The sequence below is a fragment of the Rhinoderma darwinii genome, chromosome 4 (assembly GCF_050947455.1).
Source record: "Rhinoderma darwinii isolate aRhiDar2 chromosome 4, aRhiDar2.hap1, whole genome shotgun sequence".
Taxonomy (NCBI): domain Eukaryota; kingdom Metazoa; phylum Chordata; class Amphibia; order Anura; family Rhinodermatidae; genus Rhinoderma; species Rhinoderma darwinii.
In genome coordinates, this window is record NC_134690.1 from 370,157,665 (window position 1) to 370,177,544 (window position 19,880).

At 40.1% G+C, this 19,880-nt stretch overlaps 1 protein-coding gene across 1 annotated transcript in view; it reads right to left on the reverse strand.

The window, feature by feature from the left end:
- The window catches only part of APLF (aprataxin and PNKP like factor), a 128,501-nt gene that overhangs the window by 31,488 nt on the left and 77,133 nt on the right, over positions 1-19,880 (reverse strand). Inside the window, exons 6-7 of the mRNA XM_075863105.1 lie at positions 11,990-12,081; positions 1,267-1,565 (exon numbers count right to left, since the gene is read on the reverse strand). Of these exons, the coding sequence (XP_075719220.1) occupies positions 1,267-1,565; positions 11,990-12,081 (391 nt within the window). The remainder of the gene's footprint in view (positions 1-1,266; positions 1,566-11,989; positions 12,082-19,880) is intronic.

The window sequence follows — 19,880 nt, forward strand, 5'->3', positions numbered from 1 at the left end:
GTGAGCGTCAGAGGCTCTCTGCTAGCTCCGCCCATTGCTGGCGGGCAAACGCACTTGGCTAGCCATCAGTTACTTTACATTTTTTTTTAATAAATAAAAAGGAAGGGGCAATATGTCAGCATCAGGGGACATAGAAGTAAAGAACAAACAATGCTGGACTCACAGAGAAAGCGGCAATGACGTTAGTCTAATAACGCACTTTGTAGGAGCTAGTGACATGACAGGTCCTCTAAATCATCCCTTCTACATGAGGAAGATTTTACCTGTGTATTAAAGGCTAAAATTATTTCTGCATCAATGTGAAGAACGCTTTAGTTTGGAATGAAATGTTTGCTAATATTAGAAGTGCAGGAGTCGTGATTTCTTACAAAAGTTTGTGCTTATTTCAGTTTAGATCAGTTTATAAAAGTTATATCATCTTTATAATATAAACCCATTAATCAGAATCCCTTCTGGGAATGAAGACATGAGAAACGCCAGTGTAGCTTGTGTGTGTATATATAAGGCATGAGTCCAACTAGACAAACGGGTCTTGCCTCGCGTAAGACTAATAATGTCTTCATATGCAAAGTTACACATAGAGCAATAGAAAAAGTTAGGTAACCTGTAATTCATGTCGGTATGTATATTTTATATATACATGGATTAAACAAACCCCCCATATGGCAGGACTAAAGTTGGTGGACGCCACTGGGCGAATAATCAGGTGAGGGGCCCTTTCCTGTAGCATTGATATAGAACAGGAGGATATGCTTTGTTAAACCGAGAGAGAAGTGAAGTCAGAGGTGTCTGGCAGCTACTTTTCCATCATCCTATGACAATAAACCACCAGATCGCTCGAGGGGCATCAGTACTCCATGCAAAATGAACAGAGTATCGGCCACTAATAATATTACTCAAGACTACATTATTACCTGCTCTTTCAAGGTGGTTGATACCCCTGGGCAATTGCCTCTTCTGCCCTCCCCATGGACAGCCAGAGGTAATGCACTAAGTAGAATTATTCTGTTGGAAAAGTAACAGTTCTGTGAAAGTAGTAGGTAATCGTGTAACCAAAAAATTATCAAATTTCAGATTACAAAAACATTTGGTCAGACGTCGCTTGAGGAGAGAATACACCATGCCCTTATCAAATTCAGATGTTCCCATAGATGACATTTTAAGAAAAAATACAAGCAAATAATGAAGCCAGTTTGTTTTAGAAGTTACACATAGTCATTGTTCTCACCACGTGGCGAGTAAGGAGGGAACTGTAAAAGAAATTACCTGTAGCACCCATCTCCATACATGCAAAGAATTCTCTTTTTTTGGGTTTGTTGGGTGTTCTGGGGTGACGCTGGACTAAGACTGATGTTTTCAACTGCTTTAGAGACTGAAGGCTTGTTGTTTGTGGTCGATGGACTTCCTGATGGGCTACTGTAGCTAGGTGGTGGAGTGGAGAGGTTGGGAGTGTCATCACAGGGTTCCTCTTCCATTTCTTCTTCATTGTCTACCACATGACCTTTCTGGGAGTTGATTGGAGTGGCTGTTCTTTTCAAGTCACTTGTGGTTGTTGGAAATAAGACCTTTTAAAATACAAAAAAATTATAAAAAAAGAAATTAAAATGTATAAAATTATATTAAAACAAATCAAAATAAAATTCCATACAGCAAATCTAAAAAGTAGTCAGGTCTCATGCACATGACTGTAGCCATGTGCACGGCCGTGATTTTCGGATCGGCCGGCAGCGGAGTGACAGCCGCGGGCCGCCGCAAATCGCAGGCCGTGCCGATGGCCGCGTCCATTATTTCCCATGAGCTTGGACCGCAGAATACGGCCGTAATAAGAGATGTCCGTTCTTTCTGCGGTCCAGGCTCCTGGGCCATGCACGGACCGTGAAAACCACGGTCGTGTGCATGGGCCCATAGGAATGTATGGGGCCGCAATTCTCTCGTGGACGTTCGGGGGAATTGCGGCCGCAAAAGCACGTTCGTGTGCATGGGGCCTTAGAGTAATTTTTTACTTCTTTCATTATATAATCTTATGTCACATTGCATCCTTGTAGGGTGAAAACTACCATTATGAACTTGCTTTGAATGTCTTTCTTGTGGTTTAGAAATGGAAAATCCATCAGATATGGTTGAACAGGTCATTAAAGAGTGTGCCTACTTTGTAAAATTGTTTTCCTATAGGGAGAACCCCAAATATATGCGGATCACAGGGTGTCACGCAGCTGCAATCCCTGATCAGCCGTTTTCTGTGGGGGAAAACAGTCAGCAAGTGTTACATTTTCCTGAAAGCTCTTCACTTAATAGTGACTGCAGTACCAGACAGCTGCTCGGACATGGACGGCGTCAGTTAATGCAGTAAGGCCTCATGCACACGACCGGAGTTTATCTGTAATTACGGATCAGGTTATTACCAATGAAATTGCAATCCATTAATTTCTATAGGCTACGGACACCCTTCGGTATATTTGCGGAGGTGTGTCCGTGCTCTAGAAATTATCTGCAAAATATAGAACATGTCCTATTCTCGTCCACAATTCTTGTCCGGCACGGACACCATCATAGAGGTCTATGGGCACCTCCGATATTGCAGGCGGCTGCAGAAGTGCATCCGTATTTGCAGACAGTAAAAACCCTTACGGTCGTTTGAATGAGGCCTAAAGGAGCCATGGTGCCGAGGGTTGTGCCCACACCAATTACACATTAATGGCCTATCCACATTGTAGTGTATGTCTAAAAACGTTATTATTTTTTAGGCGATCAGTGGGAAGGTATCAAGGAACAAAGTATTTAGTGTAATGTAGTAAATAAATCACTGAGAAGGGGTTATCATTAATAAATGATAGATTATTAATCAATTACATAATGAGGTTAACAACTAGTCCAGGGGTAGGCAACCTTTTTTGTATGGTGTGCCGATAAAATACTTTTATTTTTTTTAAATGAAGTACTCAGTGTGCCATGCAAACATGAAAGTCATAAGACATATTGTTACCACGTATGTGACCTAAACCAATTGATCAGTTAATTAAGCTGACATTTCAGTGTGACCCCAGACTCTCTTTGTAAAGACGATCCATCTGTAGCGCATACGAGGCTACTGAACACCAGCTGGGGAGGGGTGCACGGCTACTGAACACCAGCCGGGGAGGGGTGCACGGCTACTGAACACCAGCTGGAAGAGGGGTGAACATAGGAGAGAGCGTATTCTGAACACCAGTTGGGGGGGGGGGTGCACATAGGAGAGCGAGGGTCTCTACTGAACACCAGCCAGGGGGTGCACATAATAGAGAGAGCTTCCAACTTTTGCTAACTTTTTCTTTTAGGCCTTATTATCCGTGTGTCGGAAGTGTTTACCGGACTGACTACAGTTTAGGGAGCTGGGCATTTAGAATCCTAGATCTCTACGATGCTAGAAGTCCTTGCCTCCATGCAGGAATACGGTCCTATATTGTAATCATGTTTTCAGTATGGGACAGTATTTATGCGGGGAGACACTGACTCACAGCGTCACGGATGACTATGATGATAGAAGCACGGCTACCTGAACTGTGGTCAGTTTAGGAAATCCGGCCAATAAACTGTCCTTATATCACAGTCCGAACACAGCAGTCTGGCTAAGGACTTCGAGCGGTTACTGAACTCCGTCCCTGCGGCAGTGATCACCAGGAGAGAGAGCAGTGCTGCATTGTGTAATTGGTAAGTGTTCGGCAGTGACAAACAAAGAACTGCTCTCTGTCCTGTGATCAGCGCCGCCAAGTGAATAATGAAGCGCCGCTCTCCCTCACTGTGTTCAGTGTCGCTAACCACACAACGATGCTGGACACCAGGAGAGGGAAGTGTGCCAGCAAACAAGCCCCGCGTGCCTACTGTGGAACCAGTGCCATAGGTTGCTTACCCCTGCACTAGTCAGTCATTTATCTTATGCCAACAGGAAGTCACAATTGTGAGTGATCTGTGTTTGGGTGGTTATGTAGTGTAATGCATTACCATAATTTAAATTTCCCATAGAAGAAGTTCTAAAATGATTTCCTAGAATTGCTTCTTAAAATGAACTGTGACTGCTGATTGCCATAAAAGCCACCTGAAAACCATGGAACAAACCACATTTGTGTGTGTGGCTTTTGGTCCAGGATACAGGCTCATTATTTGGACTCATCCCTCATAACAAGTTAGTTTGTACTTGATCATGTAGTAAACTAAGCTTAAAAGGGGTAGCCTGGCCAAAAACATTTATCCACTAGATCGTTGGTGAAAGTTAGATTGGTTGCGCTCGGCTGTTTCCGTGATTTCCATAAAGCTTGGATGTAGCGGTTGCGCGCATGCTCGAGCGCTGCTTTATTCAAACTCCTCGTTGCTGCAGTTATAAGGCTATTGGGGGTTCCAGTGGTCGGTCCCTTACCAGCCTATAGCTCAGTTAACAGTATTATTTCCATTCGTCTGAGTTCCCGAGGTATACCGCTGACGGAAAACTGCCATATATGCCACTGTATAGACTTTCTGTAGCCTATGTCAATATAAGCTCCAACAAATTTTTTTTTTTACAGTGCTATATATCTATATATATATTTTTTTTTTTTATTGTAACTATTACTGTATCCCTCTGTATAGAATAGCTACTTATGCTAAGATATTCTATACAGAAAAAGATATTTGCCCACCTATACCATCCTGGTGCCTGCCAGAAGAACACGCTTCTGGCATATGCTGGGTACATGGGCCCTATGAAAACATTTGTCATAAGCGCTGGAACTTTATATAGAATGTAGGGCTTTAACGTTATGTGAACACTTACACGTATCACTATCCAGTGGATAGGTGATAATTGTTTTTTTTAGCTGGAATACCCCTTTAATGAAATGTTATTAACAAGGTAGAGGGTTGCTTGTAATCACAGGGTCGTCTCAGTATCCAAGGTGAATAAGAACAGGAAAGAGATTGAGACTGTGGATTAAAAGTGGCTGTAGTATAATTATTTATTTTGTATCTGGAGCGAAGGAGAGGGTTTACTATTGAATTCAATGAGTGCTGTAAAACTCCATATGCAGTAAATTCCCGATAAAAATGGCTAGGAGCAGGTTAACTTGGAAAAAAAACAAAACGATATCCATCTCTTTCAAATGTAAATTAGAAACTCAAAATCGTCACAGAACGGATTTATTTAGATCAGATTTCCATGCTCACTTGATGAAGTCAATAAATTAGCACCGTAAGTCACCTAAAAGGAAATTCTTTACCATTTATTTTTTACATATAAAAAATATATATATATTTTTCAGTATATAGTTTAAAAAAAAAAAAATCCGGATTAATTGTGTTCTTATTCTATTTACTGTACAGAAGTCAGATAACAACCTAATGACTATGGGAGAGTGTTGTGCAGGGGGGGGGGGGGGATAAGCTGTACCCATCACTTATTGTCAATTAAGTGATCCTATTATCGGCATTCAGCTTTATAATACAGGTGTTACAGTGTAATCCTGCCTCTGATGAGAATGAAATAACTGCTGAGAAGTGGCCTTTTGCGAGGGCTCAGAGGTCGGTGTGAAAATTACAAGATTTGTGGAGTTGTTATTTTTAATACAGATAGCAACATGTAAAAAAAATACTTTACAAAAAAATATGTTAAAAATGAAAACTTTATTTTTTACAATATACTCCCTTTAAAAAAAAGCAGCATTTCTGAAATCCTAGGTATCATTAAAAGCTATGTGCACCTATGCTATATTTTATTAATTGTTCCAATGAATCCAAAACAAAAATTAAGCAACTTTGAATAGAGTCTTCGTTAAAAATATTGTACGGTTTTGTGTCCACAGCTCATATCCAGACACGTGTGTCCCCATCGTTATAGACTACAAATTTCCTTTGTTTCTTGCGAAGGTACAGACAGTAGAAGAGGGAGTAGAGGTAATGGAGTAATATATGATGGGAGAATCAGACTACACACATCGTTTGTTTGTAGTCTGTAACTATGGAGACACATAGGGTGTACTTCGGAACTGTAAACACAAAAACAATAGGATATTTTTAGTCAAGACTAATTAATTATTTTCTTCTATCTACAGTGAAGGGAAAAAAAATGGTTCTACGCTATATAGTGAACATAATTATAAGAAGAGCCATTCCAATGTTCCATCTCGCTGCACATTATGTTGAATATAACAGAGACAACATTTTAATTTCCTTCAATTGATTTTAGGTTCCAGTATGCGATGGACAAAAGTGCACATAGAATTTAATAATATTTCCTAGAAACAAAATGATTCATATTACTAGTATTTTATATTAAGTATATTAGAATGTATATTGGATATATACATATTTGGTGTGGGAGAATTAGTTTTTCAGTATTTTTAATCGGCAGTACCGTATATCAAAATGCTTATGTTACTTTAAAATAGTGACAAGGATATGTAATGGGAGATGAATCATACATAACAGGAGAGTTATTGCATTAGTTTTAATAGACCAAGGTTCAAAATAAGTCCATGGTCTACATGGCTCACCCACTGGGTGAAAAAAAAAAATTGGGCTACAGTAAAGTGGTTAAAATTCAAAGATCTAGTCATCTGCAATCAACAGGGAAAACTCGTTTTCAACCCAGTTTTATATGTGGTCCAATGTAATAGCTTCTTCTGTGCTTCTTCATTTGAGCATCTAGTTTACATTCACAGTATGCATTCCGGCTGAAGATGCAATGCCACAGGGGAAAAACTGCAAACAGAAAGAAAGCTAACCGGCAGGGCACTGTGAATGAGTTGGGGGATGGCTCAGGAAAATGAAACAATCAATACAAAACAAAGAAGAACAGAAATGCTATCTCCTCACAAAGCATGAGGTTGATATAGGATGCATAAAGTGCGGACAAAAAGCAAGAAGGCAAAGAGAATACATAAATTTGCATTTCTCCCGTTTATAGAGATGTACTTGGCCTACTATTCTATTTAATAGACCTTTAGACTCCTGCACTGCTTGATATTTATTACTCCCCCCCCCCCCCGGTGACTTTATACACACACTGTATTATTCACACGACAGGGTCCCGCCCGAGCCTGAGTGTCGGCTCATAAAATCGTCCGTTTTTCCCGGCCGGTTTGCATTAGTTTTGCATCCGTTCCGGGCCGGGCATATCTTGACAGTGACATCAGGGGCAACTCCTGAAGGGGAATCCCCATGTGGCCGGTGATTCCACTTCAGGAAAAGCCCCTGTCGTCTGTGTCCATTTATGGACACTGAACGTTACTGGCTTCTCCTGGTGTGGAATCCCCGGTCACAGAGTGTTCGGGGATTCCGCTTCAGGAGTTGCCCCTGATGTCACTGCACAGATATGGACAGAGACATCAAGCGCTCTGTCCAGGAGCGGAATCCCCGAACACAAGGGGATTCCGCTCCTTCAGGGACCTAAAGTGGGGCTAGCACATAGCAGAGCAGGGAGATACCTCCCTGCTCTGGTATAGTGTCATCGCTACAGTAGTAGCAGCAGCAGCAGCTGATAGCGGCGCCATCGGCCATGGAAGGTGCCGCCGGGCCAGGGCACTTTTAAAACAAGCAGGGGAAGGGAGCCAGCGCAGTGCTCCCTTCCACCTGCTGTACACCCCGGCCCTGCCACACAGTGTATAAACTTATCTCCAGCGCACAACCATTCGTCCGAATGGCATAAAATCCTCCTCCTCACATGCACTCTGCGCTGTGAGGAGGGAGTGAGCGACGGAATACATGGCCATCACTCGGGACACATTCCGGTGATGGCCGTGTATTACCCGGCCCCATCGACTTCTATGGGAGCCGGGCGGCCGGGTAAACGGCCGAAAATAGGACATGTCCCATTTTTTGACGGCCAGGTTTCCCGGGCCGTCAAAAAATCGGTTGTGTGAATAGCCCCATTAGGGGTCTGATTGGTCAGTGTCATACACTTAAACACGCCCAGTTAAAAACACAATACACGCCCAGTTGGACATAACGAAAAAAAAAAAACACCCAGTTGTCCATTTCAAACCTCATTTGCATATATATAAAATAGCTCATAACTTGGCCAAAAATGAACGTTTTTTTAAATAAAAAAAACATTACTGTTATCTACATTGCAGCGCCGATCACATGCAATAGGATAGGGATTTGAGAATCTGGTGAAAGAGCCTCTTTAAAGGGAGTCTGTCAAACTAGTAACAGGGTAATATAGAGTAGACTGTGGGTAGGACGCCATTGCAAGGAATCAGGTTAGTACTGGTTATGTTACTTTTGGGGGGACTGTGGGGAGTTCGCCATCAGCTTTTGCACTTTATATGTGGCAACACATTGCCCATTTCTAAATGGGTGTTGAGCAAATTCCATTAATTATATAGTTATCATCTGTATGCCCACAGGCTAGCCACCGATATACTAGTCGGTCTTCTTTTATTCATATCACTATACATATATTTGAGTAGTTATCATATATACTGACAATAGATGGCTCTGTATAGTGTTGATACAAGACATTTCCTGGTGTGACGATCTGATCTTTTCATCAGTGTGGATTCATTTTTATATATACGGGTAACAATTTTTAAAGAAATGCAATAATTTATTTATTTTTATTGAGCTAATAGACGGTCTTTTATCGGTTTTTCATATATCTTGTAGGAGTACAGCTCTGTGATATATTGGGGTCACTTATAATGTCCAAGTAATGGAATTACATGCAGTGATTATAGGTTAAAATATAGTGAAGGATAACCTGAATCAAACGTGCATGCGGCGAGGACGTCAGACTACAACTGGAAGAGACGGACCTCAGGAATCGCGGAGCAGAAGAGGGTGTAGTCGGACGTCATCGGCGCATGCGCAGTTACATAGTTACATGGTTAGTACGGTTGAAAAAAAGACACATGTCCATCATGTTCAAACAAGGGACGGGAAAAGGGAAGGTAAAAATTTCTACACATAGGAGCGAATATATTTTTGTTCTAGGAAATCTAAGCCTTTTTTAAAGCCATCTACTGTCCCTGCTGTGACAGCTCCAGCGGTGACTATTGAATAGATTCACCGTTCTCACTGTAAAGAAGGCTTGTCGCCTCCGCAGGTTGAACTTTTTTTTTCTCCAGACGGAGGGAGTGCCCCCTTGTATTTTGAGGGGGTTTTACATGGAACAGGATTTCACCATATTTTTTGTATGTGCCATTAATATATTTATATAAATTAATCATGTCCCCCCTTAGTCGTCTTTTTTCAAGGCTAAATAGGTTTAATTCTTTCAATCTTTCCTCATAACTTAGATTCTCCATGCCCCTAATTAGCTTCGTTGCTCTTCTTTGTATTTTTTCCAACTCCAGGGCATCCTTTCTATGAACTGGAGCCCAGAACTGAACTGCATATTCTAGATGAGGCCTCACTAATGCTTTGTAAAGTGGTAATATTACATCCCTGTTCCGCGAGTCCATGCCTCTTTTAATACTCGACAATATCCTGCTGGCCTTTGAAGCAGCTGATTGACACTGCATGCTGTTATTGAGTTTATGATTTACAAGTACACCCAGATCCTTCTCAACAAGTGACTCCCCCAGTGTAGCTCCCCCTAGGACATATGATGCATGCAGGTTGTTCGTACCCAGATGCATAACTTTACATTTATCTACATTAAACTTAATTCGCCAACTGGACGCCCAAACACTTAGTTTGTTTAAATCCGTTTGCAACGATAGACTGAACTATATTACATAGCTTGGTGTCATCTGCAAAAATAGAAATAGTGCTAGTAATCCCATCCTCTATATCATTAATAAATAAGTTGAATAATGGTGGTCCCAGCACTGAACCCTGGGGTACACCACTTATAACTGGGGACAATTCAGAGTAGGAATCATTGACCACAACTCTCTGGATACGGTCCTTGAACCAATTATCAATCCAATTACAAAACTATATTTTCTAAACCTATAGTCCTTCATTTACCCATTAGACGTCTACGAGGGACAGTGTCAAATGCCTCTGCAAAGTCCAAAAACACTATATCCACAGCGGCCCCTCTGTCTAGACTTCTGCTCACCTCTTCATAAAAACAGATCAGGTTGGTTTGACAACTTCTGTCCTTAGTAAAACCGTGCTGGCTGTCACTTATGATACTATTTTTTGTCACATAATCCTGTATATAGTCCCTCAATAGCCCCTCAAACATTTTCCCCATGATGGATGTTAAACTTACTGGTCTATAATTACCCGGTGAAGACCTAGAGCCCTTTTTGAAAATAGGCACCACATTTGCCCTGCGCCAGTCCCTTGGCACTATACCAGTCACGAGAGAATCTCTGAATATTATGAAGAGGGGGACAGAAATAACTGAACTAAGCTCTTTAAGAATTCTAGGGTGTATCCCATTTGGTCCCAGGGCCTTGTGCACATTTATTTTATTTAATTTAGCTTGGACCATATCTACATTCATCCAATTCAGTATATCAACTGATATAGTAACAGCACTGGCAACGGCTACATCAGCTGCTCTTTCTTCTGTTGTATATACAGAGCTAAAGAACCCATTTAGTAACTATGCCTTCTCTTCCTTCCCCTGTGACGAACTCCCCATTACCACTATCTAGAGGTCCTACATGTTCAGACTTTGACGTTTTTGCATTTATGTACTTGAAGAATTTTTGGGGCTTTGTTTTACTATCCTTGGCCACCTGCCTTTCATTTTGTATTTTTGCTGATTTTATTACATTTTTACAGATTTTATTAAGCTCTTTATAATTTACAAAGGCTGCAGATGTACCCTCAGATTTGTATTTTTTAAATGTCCTTTTTTTGTCATGCCCTTTTTACAGAAGGTGTAAGCCATGTGGGATTTCATTTTAGTCGTTTATACTTGTTACCTATAAGAATAAATTTGGCACTATAATTACCCAAAGTAGATTTGAAAATCTCCCATTTATCATTTGTCCCATTATTTAACATTAGTTCTTCCCAGTCTATATCCTGAATTGCAGCCCTCATCCTGGGGAAATTGGCTCTTAAAATTAAATTTTTTTGGCCTCCCAGCTTGTGTTTGTTTTTTACAGTATAGGCAAAATGTAACTATATTATGATCACTGTTACCGAGGTTTTCACGAACATTGACGTTCCCAACAAGCTCTGGATTATTAGAAATGACCAGATCCAACAGAGCTTCACCTCTAGTCGGGTTTCCACAAACTGGCCCATAAAATTTTCCTGCAACAGGTTGAGGAAATGTCACCCCTTTGCAATTGAAGCCGAACCATGACACCAATTAATATCCCGGTAATTAAAATCTCCCATTATTACTACAGTACAAGCCTGTGCAGCCCGCTCCATCTGTTTATATAGCTGACATTCCATCTCCTCCGTTATATTGGGGGGGGGGGGTTCTATAGATTACACCAAAACTAATTTTTTCAGTGTTTACCTCCCTCTCTAGTTACACCGACAAGGTTTGAACATCCTCACAATCTTCACCCACTATTCCCTTTCACACTCGCCTTCATATCACTTCTCACTTACAGACATACACCACCACCTTCATATCACTTCTCACATACAGACATACACCACCGCCTTTCCTATTTGTCCTGTCTTTCCGAAAAAGTGTAAAACCCTGTAGATTTACAGCCAAGTCGTGCGAAGAGCCTAGCCATGTTTCAGCAACACCAACTAGATCTATATTTTCTTCCAGTATCAAGGCCTCCAGCTCCCCGATTTTGCCGTTAAGAACGGTGAATGTAAAGTGTGTAAAGCCCATGTGCCGATTAATAAGCAGAGCTGCACGTGCGTTCAGGAGACTACGGGGTTAGGCGTGAACTCGCCTAATACACTGCCTGGCCCCGTCAATCAATGGAAGAAGAAAAGGAGGGGGAGTTTGGACTGGGGAAAGAAGACAGAGCATTTTGGAGCAACGGTGACGCCCTTGTTGTTCCAAAATGCTAATTTGCTTATACTAAATAAAATGATTTTATTGGCAAAAAAGGCACTCATGTGAAAAAGGTAGTAAACATTAGATTGAGAGTCTTACCTCGGATTGTTTCTGCATAGAATTGTCCTCATCCTTTGATTTAAGGGAAGAGGTTGTTTGAATCCTCGGTTTGATAGTCCTCTTCTTTTTAACTTAAATTGATGTGAAAAATAAATATTTTAATGAAACTCAAAAGCAAATAAGCACATTGTATATATATATAATAATAATAAAAAATAGCAGCCTCAAACTTTTAATGGGAATTTTGATAAGAATATAAGGGAATTTTGTTATGCTATTCCCTAAACTTCAAGTATCTGTTCCCCTTATCATTAAAAGGAAGGTAGTACAGAATGAGCACCCTATTAACCAAGATAAAATATGTGGTTTGTGAAACCGATCCAGATATACCACTGTTCTTTAAAAAGAATATATGACATTTAAAGTTTCCTGTCGTATTTCAATACAAGCTATAATATGATTTAAAATTGTATTTTTTCAATGCACAATAATAATAAAAATGAAGCAACTTTGCAAAAACAAAAAAAAAATCCTACTGTTTTCTGTATATAGCTCAAATTTAGACCTTCGTGTCTCTATGGTTACAGACCACAAACAAACCCTGTGTGCAACCTGTCCGCAGAAGAGGGAGGCAGATGGAAGGAAGGAATACATAACTACCAGATCAAAACGACAGCGTTTGTAGGCTGTAGCCGTGGAGACAGTAGGAGAATTTTGAAGCAATTAAAAAATTTGCTAAGTTTTAGATTTACTGGAGTAATAAAATAAAAAATTAATTGCAAAAGTGTATGTGCAAGTATAATTTCACAAATTCAGCAAGGAGTCGAATTGTTTCAAACTTCTTGGCAAGTGCAAATAGAATCGAAATTGCTGCAACATGGTTTCCAACCCGAGCACTGACAAGGTTTCTTGTGTGTTGTGTTTTATATATGGCGGTTATATGTGGTCAGAATGCAATAAGAGGTAGGTGGGAGAGGCAGCTGTCATTTTGTCTAGGGGACCGTTCACAAAGTTTCCCAACGTGTCCAATAAGAGATCTACCAGAGCGGTCCTGCCTATCATACAGAAGGTGAAAGTATATGAATCAATATTACTCAGACATACTGCACATGGAACAATTTTAACAACCATAGATAGATAGGAGATAGAAAACACAGCGCCACATAGTGTAGATTACCCGGGCAATAAAAGTACAATATCCAAAAATCCAAATAGGTGCTCACCTAGGATAAGAGGATAACGGACAGTTGAGAGAATAATAGCTGCTGCTGCCAGGACTCAGTGCCGGTGTTCCAAGGAAAACCGCAGAAGATATGCTGATGTATAGAAAAAAACAGAGTCTCCAAGGCGCTGCTGCACTAGGAAGGCAATAGGCATAAACGATATATAATATTCAAGCGATTTATTGAAAACAAGGCTACGCGTTTCAATGCCGCACCGGCATCTTCATCAGGCCATAAAAGCATATCAACTGCACAGTTTGAATACACACTGAACACTTTTATGGCCTGATGAAGATGCCGGTGCGGCATTGAAACGCGTAGCCTTGTTTTCAATAAATCGCTTGAATATTATATATCGTTTATGCCTATTGCCTTCCTAGTGCAGCAGCGCCTTGGAGACTCTGTTTTTTCTATACATCAACAACCATAGATATAATTCCAGCCCAAATGATAAGATCAATAGATAAAATAAATTAGTAAAAAAGATGAGAAATATTACCTCCGTAGTGCATTTGTCTATTAAATCTCTGAGGTAATGGCTACAATGATGAATCACATTTAATTTAGTTGAAAACTGCAGTACCGTGTTACAACAAGTTCTATAATTTATTATAGAGATAAAGGACAGGAAAAGAAGACCGAAAAATGTGTTTACGGATGCTGAAATCACTATATAGGAAAGATATAAGTAATGCAAGGTTAGCTCATACCTGCTAATGGCCAGTGTATACCAAACTATGGTGAAAGGAAATTAATAGCTCTTTAAAATTTAAAAAAATGACCACAAAAAAACCAAGAACAAACAAAAAGGAAAAACAAAATGACTGGTTGTTAATCCTGCAAAATATAGGACAAGCCGCTAGCTCATATCAGCACTGGGCTTCCTTTTGGCTTTTCCGTTCATATGTTCCACCAGAGGAACAGAAAGTATAGTTTCCGTTTGCATTTACCATTGATTTCAATGTTTTTTCTTTTTTTGCTTCAGTTTGCCTCTGTTCAGCTAGGTAATATTTACATTCTTTACACAAAATACCCGAATATTTCAAAAGGTGTTTTCCAGCCAATAAAAATTGATGGTTAGGGGTCAGAGTCCTGGGACCCCCGACGAACAGCTGTTTTGAAGGGGCCGCAACGCTCGTACGAGCGCTGCTTCCCCTTCATGTCTACTTGCTCACTGTGAATCGTCCACACGCATTTAGTGGCGATTCACAGGCATTGCAGCCTTCTTTTCCCATTGAAGTGAATGGGAAAATGGCCGCCATTTTTCAGATTTTCACTTTCGTTTCCTCCCCAAGTTCCAAAAGCCATAACTTTTTTTTTTTATTCCATCCATATAGCTGTGTAAGGACTTGCTTTCTGAGGGACGAGTTGTAGATTCTCACTCCACCATTTAATGTAGTGGGAAACTGGCAAAAAAATATTTGTGGGGTGGAATAGGAAAAAAAAAAAAACAGCGATTACTCAATCTTTTTTTTTGGGGGGGGGTTGGTTTTACGGCGCACACCGTACGGGAAAAACGGCGTGTTAACTTTATTAATTATGTTTTACTACTTTTACAAGGAAAAAAAATGTGTTAAAAACAACATTTGGAGCTTTGTCGCCACATTCTGAGTGCCATAACTTTATTTTTTTCCGTCGATTGAGCAGTATGAGGGCTTATTTTTTGCGGGGCGAGCGTGTAGTTTCTATTGGCAGCATTTCGGGGTACATGACTTTTTGATCACTTTTTATTGCACCATTTTTTGTGGAAGATGAAGTGACCAAAAAAAAAAAAAAAAATTCTGCCATTTTTTAGGCCGTTCACTGTGCGGACTAAATAATGATATATTGTAATAGTTCAGACTTTTACGGACGCGTCAATACCATTTACGTTAAAGTTTTTTTTTTTTTACATTGTGCTCGAGAGTAAATGTGAAAAGGGTTGTTTTTTTTTACTTTTTAAAATAAAATACAGCCGACGCGATCATTCTATGGAGCGGGCTCAGCCCGTGAGCTTGCTCCATACTCCCCCACCCGACATGCGCTGTATGTGTATATATATATATATATATATATATATATATATATACACACACACACACACACACACACACACATACACGGCGGATGTCAGGAAGGTGTTTTTACGTTTTATATAAATAAACCTTAATCACTGTACAAAATAAAAACTACTACAGCTTTCTAATATACTCTGGGGCAGATTTATTAAGACTGGTGTTTCACATGCCAAGAGAACTGGCGTAAAATGCACCCAATTTATAAAGAGGCCCACGTCTCTTAAGAAATTAAGCGCATCTCTGGCGGTCTGTGTGCCAGAAAAGGAAATCTACACCAGCTATGAGGAGTAGATTTTCGCTATAATTTACATCAGTTACTCGCGTAAATTGTAATACATTGGTCAAGCAGCGAGTGGCCCCTACCCCTCCTGCTAAGCCCCATCTACTTTTTTAATGCTACGTTTTTGCACAAAATGTCTTCTACGCCTGATAAATTCCCCCCTTTGTGTTTCAGCTCCTTTACCACTTTCAAGATATTGGTTTGCGGTTAGTGAACCTGAACACTCTTTACATTAAAGCGTTCCTCCACTTTGTGAAAAATTATTATAGTTATAGGAGTGTGCACTAGAATAGTATTTCTAAATCACGTGTATTACCGAATAATAATGCAAAGGGAAGCGATCGTTTCTGTTCATCGGTTCCTCTAACGGAAAGGTTGTACGGAACCGATGATGAACAAGCCAGAACAGATATTTGTGAAGCTGCTGCTATTGTATTTAGTTCAGAGCATTGCCAATTGTATCCACTTCTCAGCTGAGAGAGGGCTAGCAAGAGTGTAAAACTGTACTCATTCACCGACAAATTAAAATTGTTGTGAATGAAAACACGAAATATATTATTACTTTTCATGTATACAGTGATTAACAATGATTAACTTAAAACCCTTTGAAAATTATTAACCTTATATATTGGAAATCCCAGACAAATTGATTATGTTAAATGATTGACGATTACACAATTGTAGAAATAAAACATTCACGGTATTCATTTACCTTATCAGGGATGTCTTAAGCAGATTAAGGACATCAGGTTATATGGGGTCCATACATGTTGTACATCTACCCATCATTTCTAGTTTTAACCACTTAGAGGGGTTTTCTGACATCTAAAAATTTTTCTCACGCCTCCGCTTATTATTATAAAAAATAAACCACACTGAATGTTTTTGAAATTTTTTTATTTTTCATTTAGCATAATGCTTTATTTACCTCTGCGTCTGTCTTCTGTCGCTCCTCCCGGCAAGCACCACTTGTCTACCAGCATGTCAGGGACTAATCACGCTTACTACACAATCTCTCCTCTCCGTCATCATTTTACTGCTCTCAGTACATCACTGAAAGCAAAAGAGAACGTTCCAACGTACAAGTGCTGCACTAAACACCATAGGCAACGTTGAAAGAATGAACTAAGACTTGCCCTTTGAAAAAAAAAAGTGGAACGGATTGGACTAGAACTGGGCTTGCGGCTTAGCTTATAAAACACAAGTTAAGAGCTGCGCAGGCGCATTATATTTTCATTCAAGAGTGTGATTCAAATACAGATTTATTGAACCTAGTCGCTAGTTTACTGCATCGTCGATAGGAACTGCCCACTACAGGAACGTCACTGATGACGCGCTGTCCGTGGAGAAGACAGGAAGAGGAGTTCGTCTGGAAGTAAAGACGGAAGACCGGTTGGCACATCATCGGAAGTGCTAAGTGCCGATGGTTGCAGAGTCACATGGCACTACTCGATATTAGAAGATATCAAGATCTTTGCATAGGCATTTGCAAGTAGATTATAATGTTAGTTTAATACGTATTTAAAATGTGATTCGAAATAGTTTGGGGAAAAAGGTGGAAAACCTCTTTAAAGAGGCTCTGTCACCAGATTTTGCAGCCCCTATCTGCTATTGCAGCAGATAGGCGCTGCAATGTAGATTACAGTAACGTTTTTATTTTTAAAAAACGAGCATTTTTGGCCAAGTTATGACCATTTTTGTAGTTATGCAAATGAGGCTTGCAAAAGTCCAAGTGGGTGTGTTTAAAAGTAACTACAAAAATGGTCATAACTTGGCCAAAAATGCTCGTTTTTTAAAAATAAAAACGTTACTGTAATCTACATTGCAGCGCCGATCTGCTGCAATAGCAGATAGGGGTTGCAAAATCTGGTGACAGAGCCTCTTTAAAGCCTTTCCCTGAGATTATAAAAAAAAAGTCAATTTTTTTTCCTTCCAGTAAAACTCTTATCCATGGCCTAAATTGGGTGAGCTGTAATACCAAAAACAGCCCATGGAAAAAAGTGGCGCTGTATTTGAAAAAAACAACAACTTTGCTTTCCCAAATATCTTATTACATTTGTAGGGTGTCAGAATCTGGTTCCCCCTCATAATTACAGTTTTACATTTGTTCTCATTTTTTTATTTTTACGGATTTATCCACATCAACTAAAACACACAGTGACAGTATTTTATGTTATCATGAACTACCATTGAGGTTCAGCAGTGTGAACAAAACAAAAAACTTAAGCGGTTCTAAAGTAATCCAAGGAACAGTTCATATACTGGAAAATCAAGTGTCTCGGTACAGATTTCCATAATATGAGACTGTATAGTCATGAATGCAGAATACATGTAAGAACGTTTCTCAGCAAGCTGCAATATAATAACAAAACCATCTGAAGATTATAGGATCCAAGAAAGAATTTAAGAAAGGCTGTATGTTTTCACTTGTGACCGTGAGTCATGTGTGCTGGACGGAGATTAACAGATCATTAAAAGGACACTCCGGCCAAAACTAGTTTCCCATGTGCACCATTATGGTATTCCATGTGTCAGTCTCTCACCTGTTATTTCTATCTCCATATATCAGACTGGGATGGTTGCTTTGCAGCAGTGTGAAATCAGGCTCGGTGACACGCTTTCTCTACTTGAGCCTATGGAGATCTATGTGTCACCCATCACAGTTCACTCTTAATATTTAATAAAATAAAAAATAAAAAAGACAGCAGGAAGCTATGGACAATTCTAGTATATGGGCATTGCCCAGCAGCAAAATGCCAACATGTACCATCACTGATGCCTGCTCTGCTTGCAAGGTCTTTACAGGTTACTAATGTGGAGGTCAAAGTGTCAAAGATATATGCAGTTTACAGCAAATTTTAGCATAAACTGCACAAACAACTTTGGCAAAATTTCTGGCAAAATTTGCCACTTCTCATCTCTTGCCAAATTTGGTAAAGTAACCAGAAAAGTGGGCATGGTCTCCAGAGAGACATTTTAGGCAGCATTTATTAAGAAACTTAGGTGAAAATGGCGCAAATTTGTTCTATTTTCTGACCGTTTAAAACGTGTTAAGGGAAGTGCATGAGTTTTAATAAATTTGGTGCAAAGCACTCCAACTGTCCAACTATCATAAGGTGTGCCATTCTTTGCAAACGTGTCAGCAGTTGTTGAGACATGGTCGGTGCTAACGTATGGACATCTACAGGTATTCTTTGCCCACGACGTTCCTGACCACACAGGATTAGGCACAAGAGAAGAGGCAAGGCTGGAACCATGGGTAGTTAGTAAATTTGTGAGGAATGGGGGGGGGGGGGGGGAATGCATGACAAAACAATACGGCTGCTTCTATGTTTGACAGACACTACTATGGGGATGCCACTGGCTGACACCGCAGTATAGACTCGAACGCTCATGATCCTATTGCATTTCACATATTCAAGTTTAATAAAAACCAATAATCTAAAGTGCACTCCCTCCCCATCCCATCCAGACAGAGCTGCCTGTATCAAGTTACAAAAGCCAGTAATAAGCTCTAGCTGTTGAAACTTTCTGAAGTACAGACAGAAGATGGAGGAGATGGCAGGACTTTCAGAGACCCACATTCTGCGCACCCCTCCACCTCCTTACTTAACATGTGCCCCGGCTGCCTGTCACCTCGCTACGCCCCTGGGTCTGATTTGCCCTTTTCCCTGTAAAAAAATAATAATTATGTCTGTACCTGGATGGTCATCCACGACTGAGGGTGCATGTAAAGCTAAGGGAGGGAGATGCAAGTAAAACAAGGTCTTTATGGTCTTATATATTTATTTGACCTCTTTTTCTCTGGAAATTAAGACCCCCCTCCAAGTCATGAAAGAGCTAAAAGAAAACAACCGTCAAACACCAGTGGCCTTATGAAAACTGTAATATGAAATATAATTGATATAAGCCCTATTTTTCTAGATAGAACGTGTAGTACGACAAACTCCTGTGTCAAATATGGGCAGAATTCTAATGAAAAGTGCAATGACCTTGACAGAAACGTTGCATTAGCTTATTACATTCAGAATATATTGTGCAGTCTAAAAAATGCCACCTGCAAACCTGACTTGTAACCCTCTCGAGACACACAGTCAAGGAAGAAGTGGATTTATTTAATAACTATAGAGGACTGAATATAAATTTCTAGGGACCTGAAAGTACAAGGAGCACATAAAAAGGTATAAGAAACTTTCAAAGGGCTCCGGATGATCTTAGCCTCAAATGGTCTTTGTCCTCTTGATTGTCACGTGAGTGACATTCAGTCTCATCTGGTTTCTTTTGTGCATCCACGTTTTCATGGATCATAACTTCACAGAGGTCAATGGCTCCATTAAGGCATCTGGACACGTCTCTACACATATATTCTG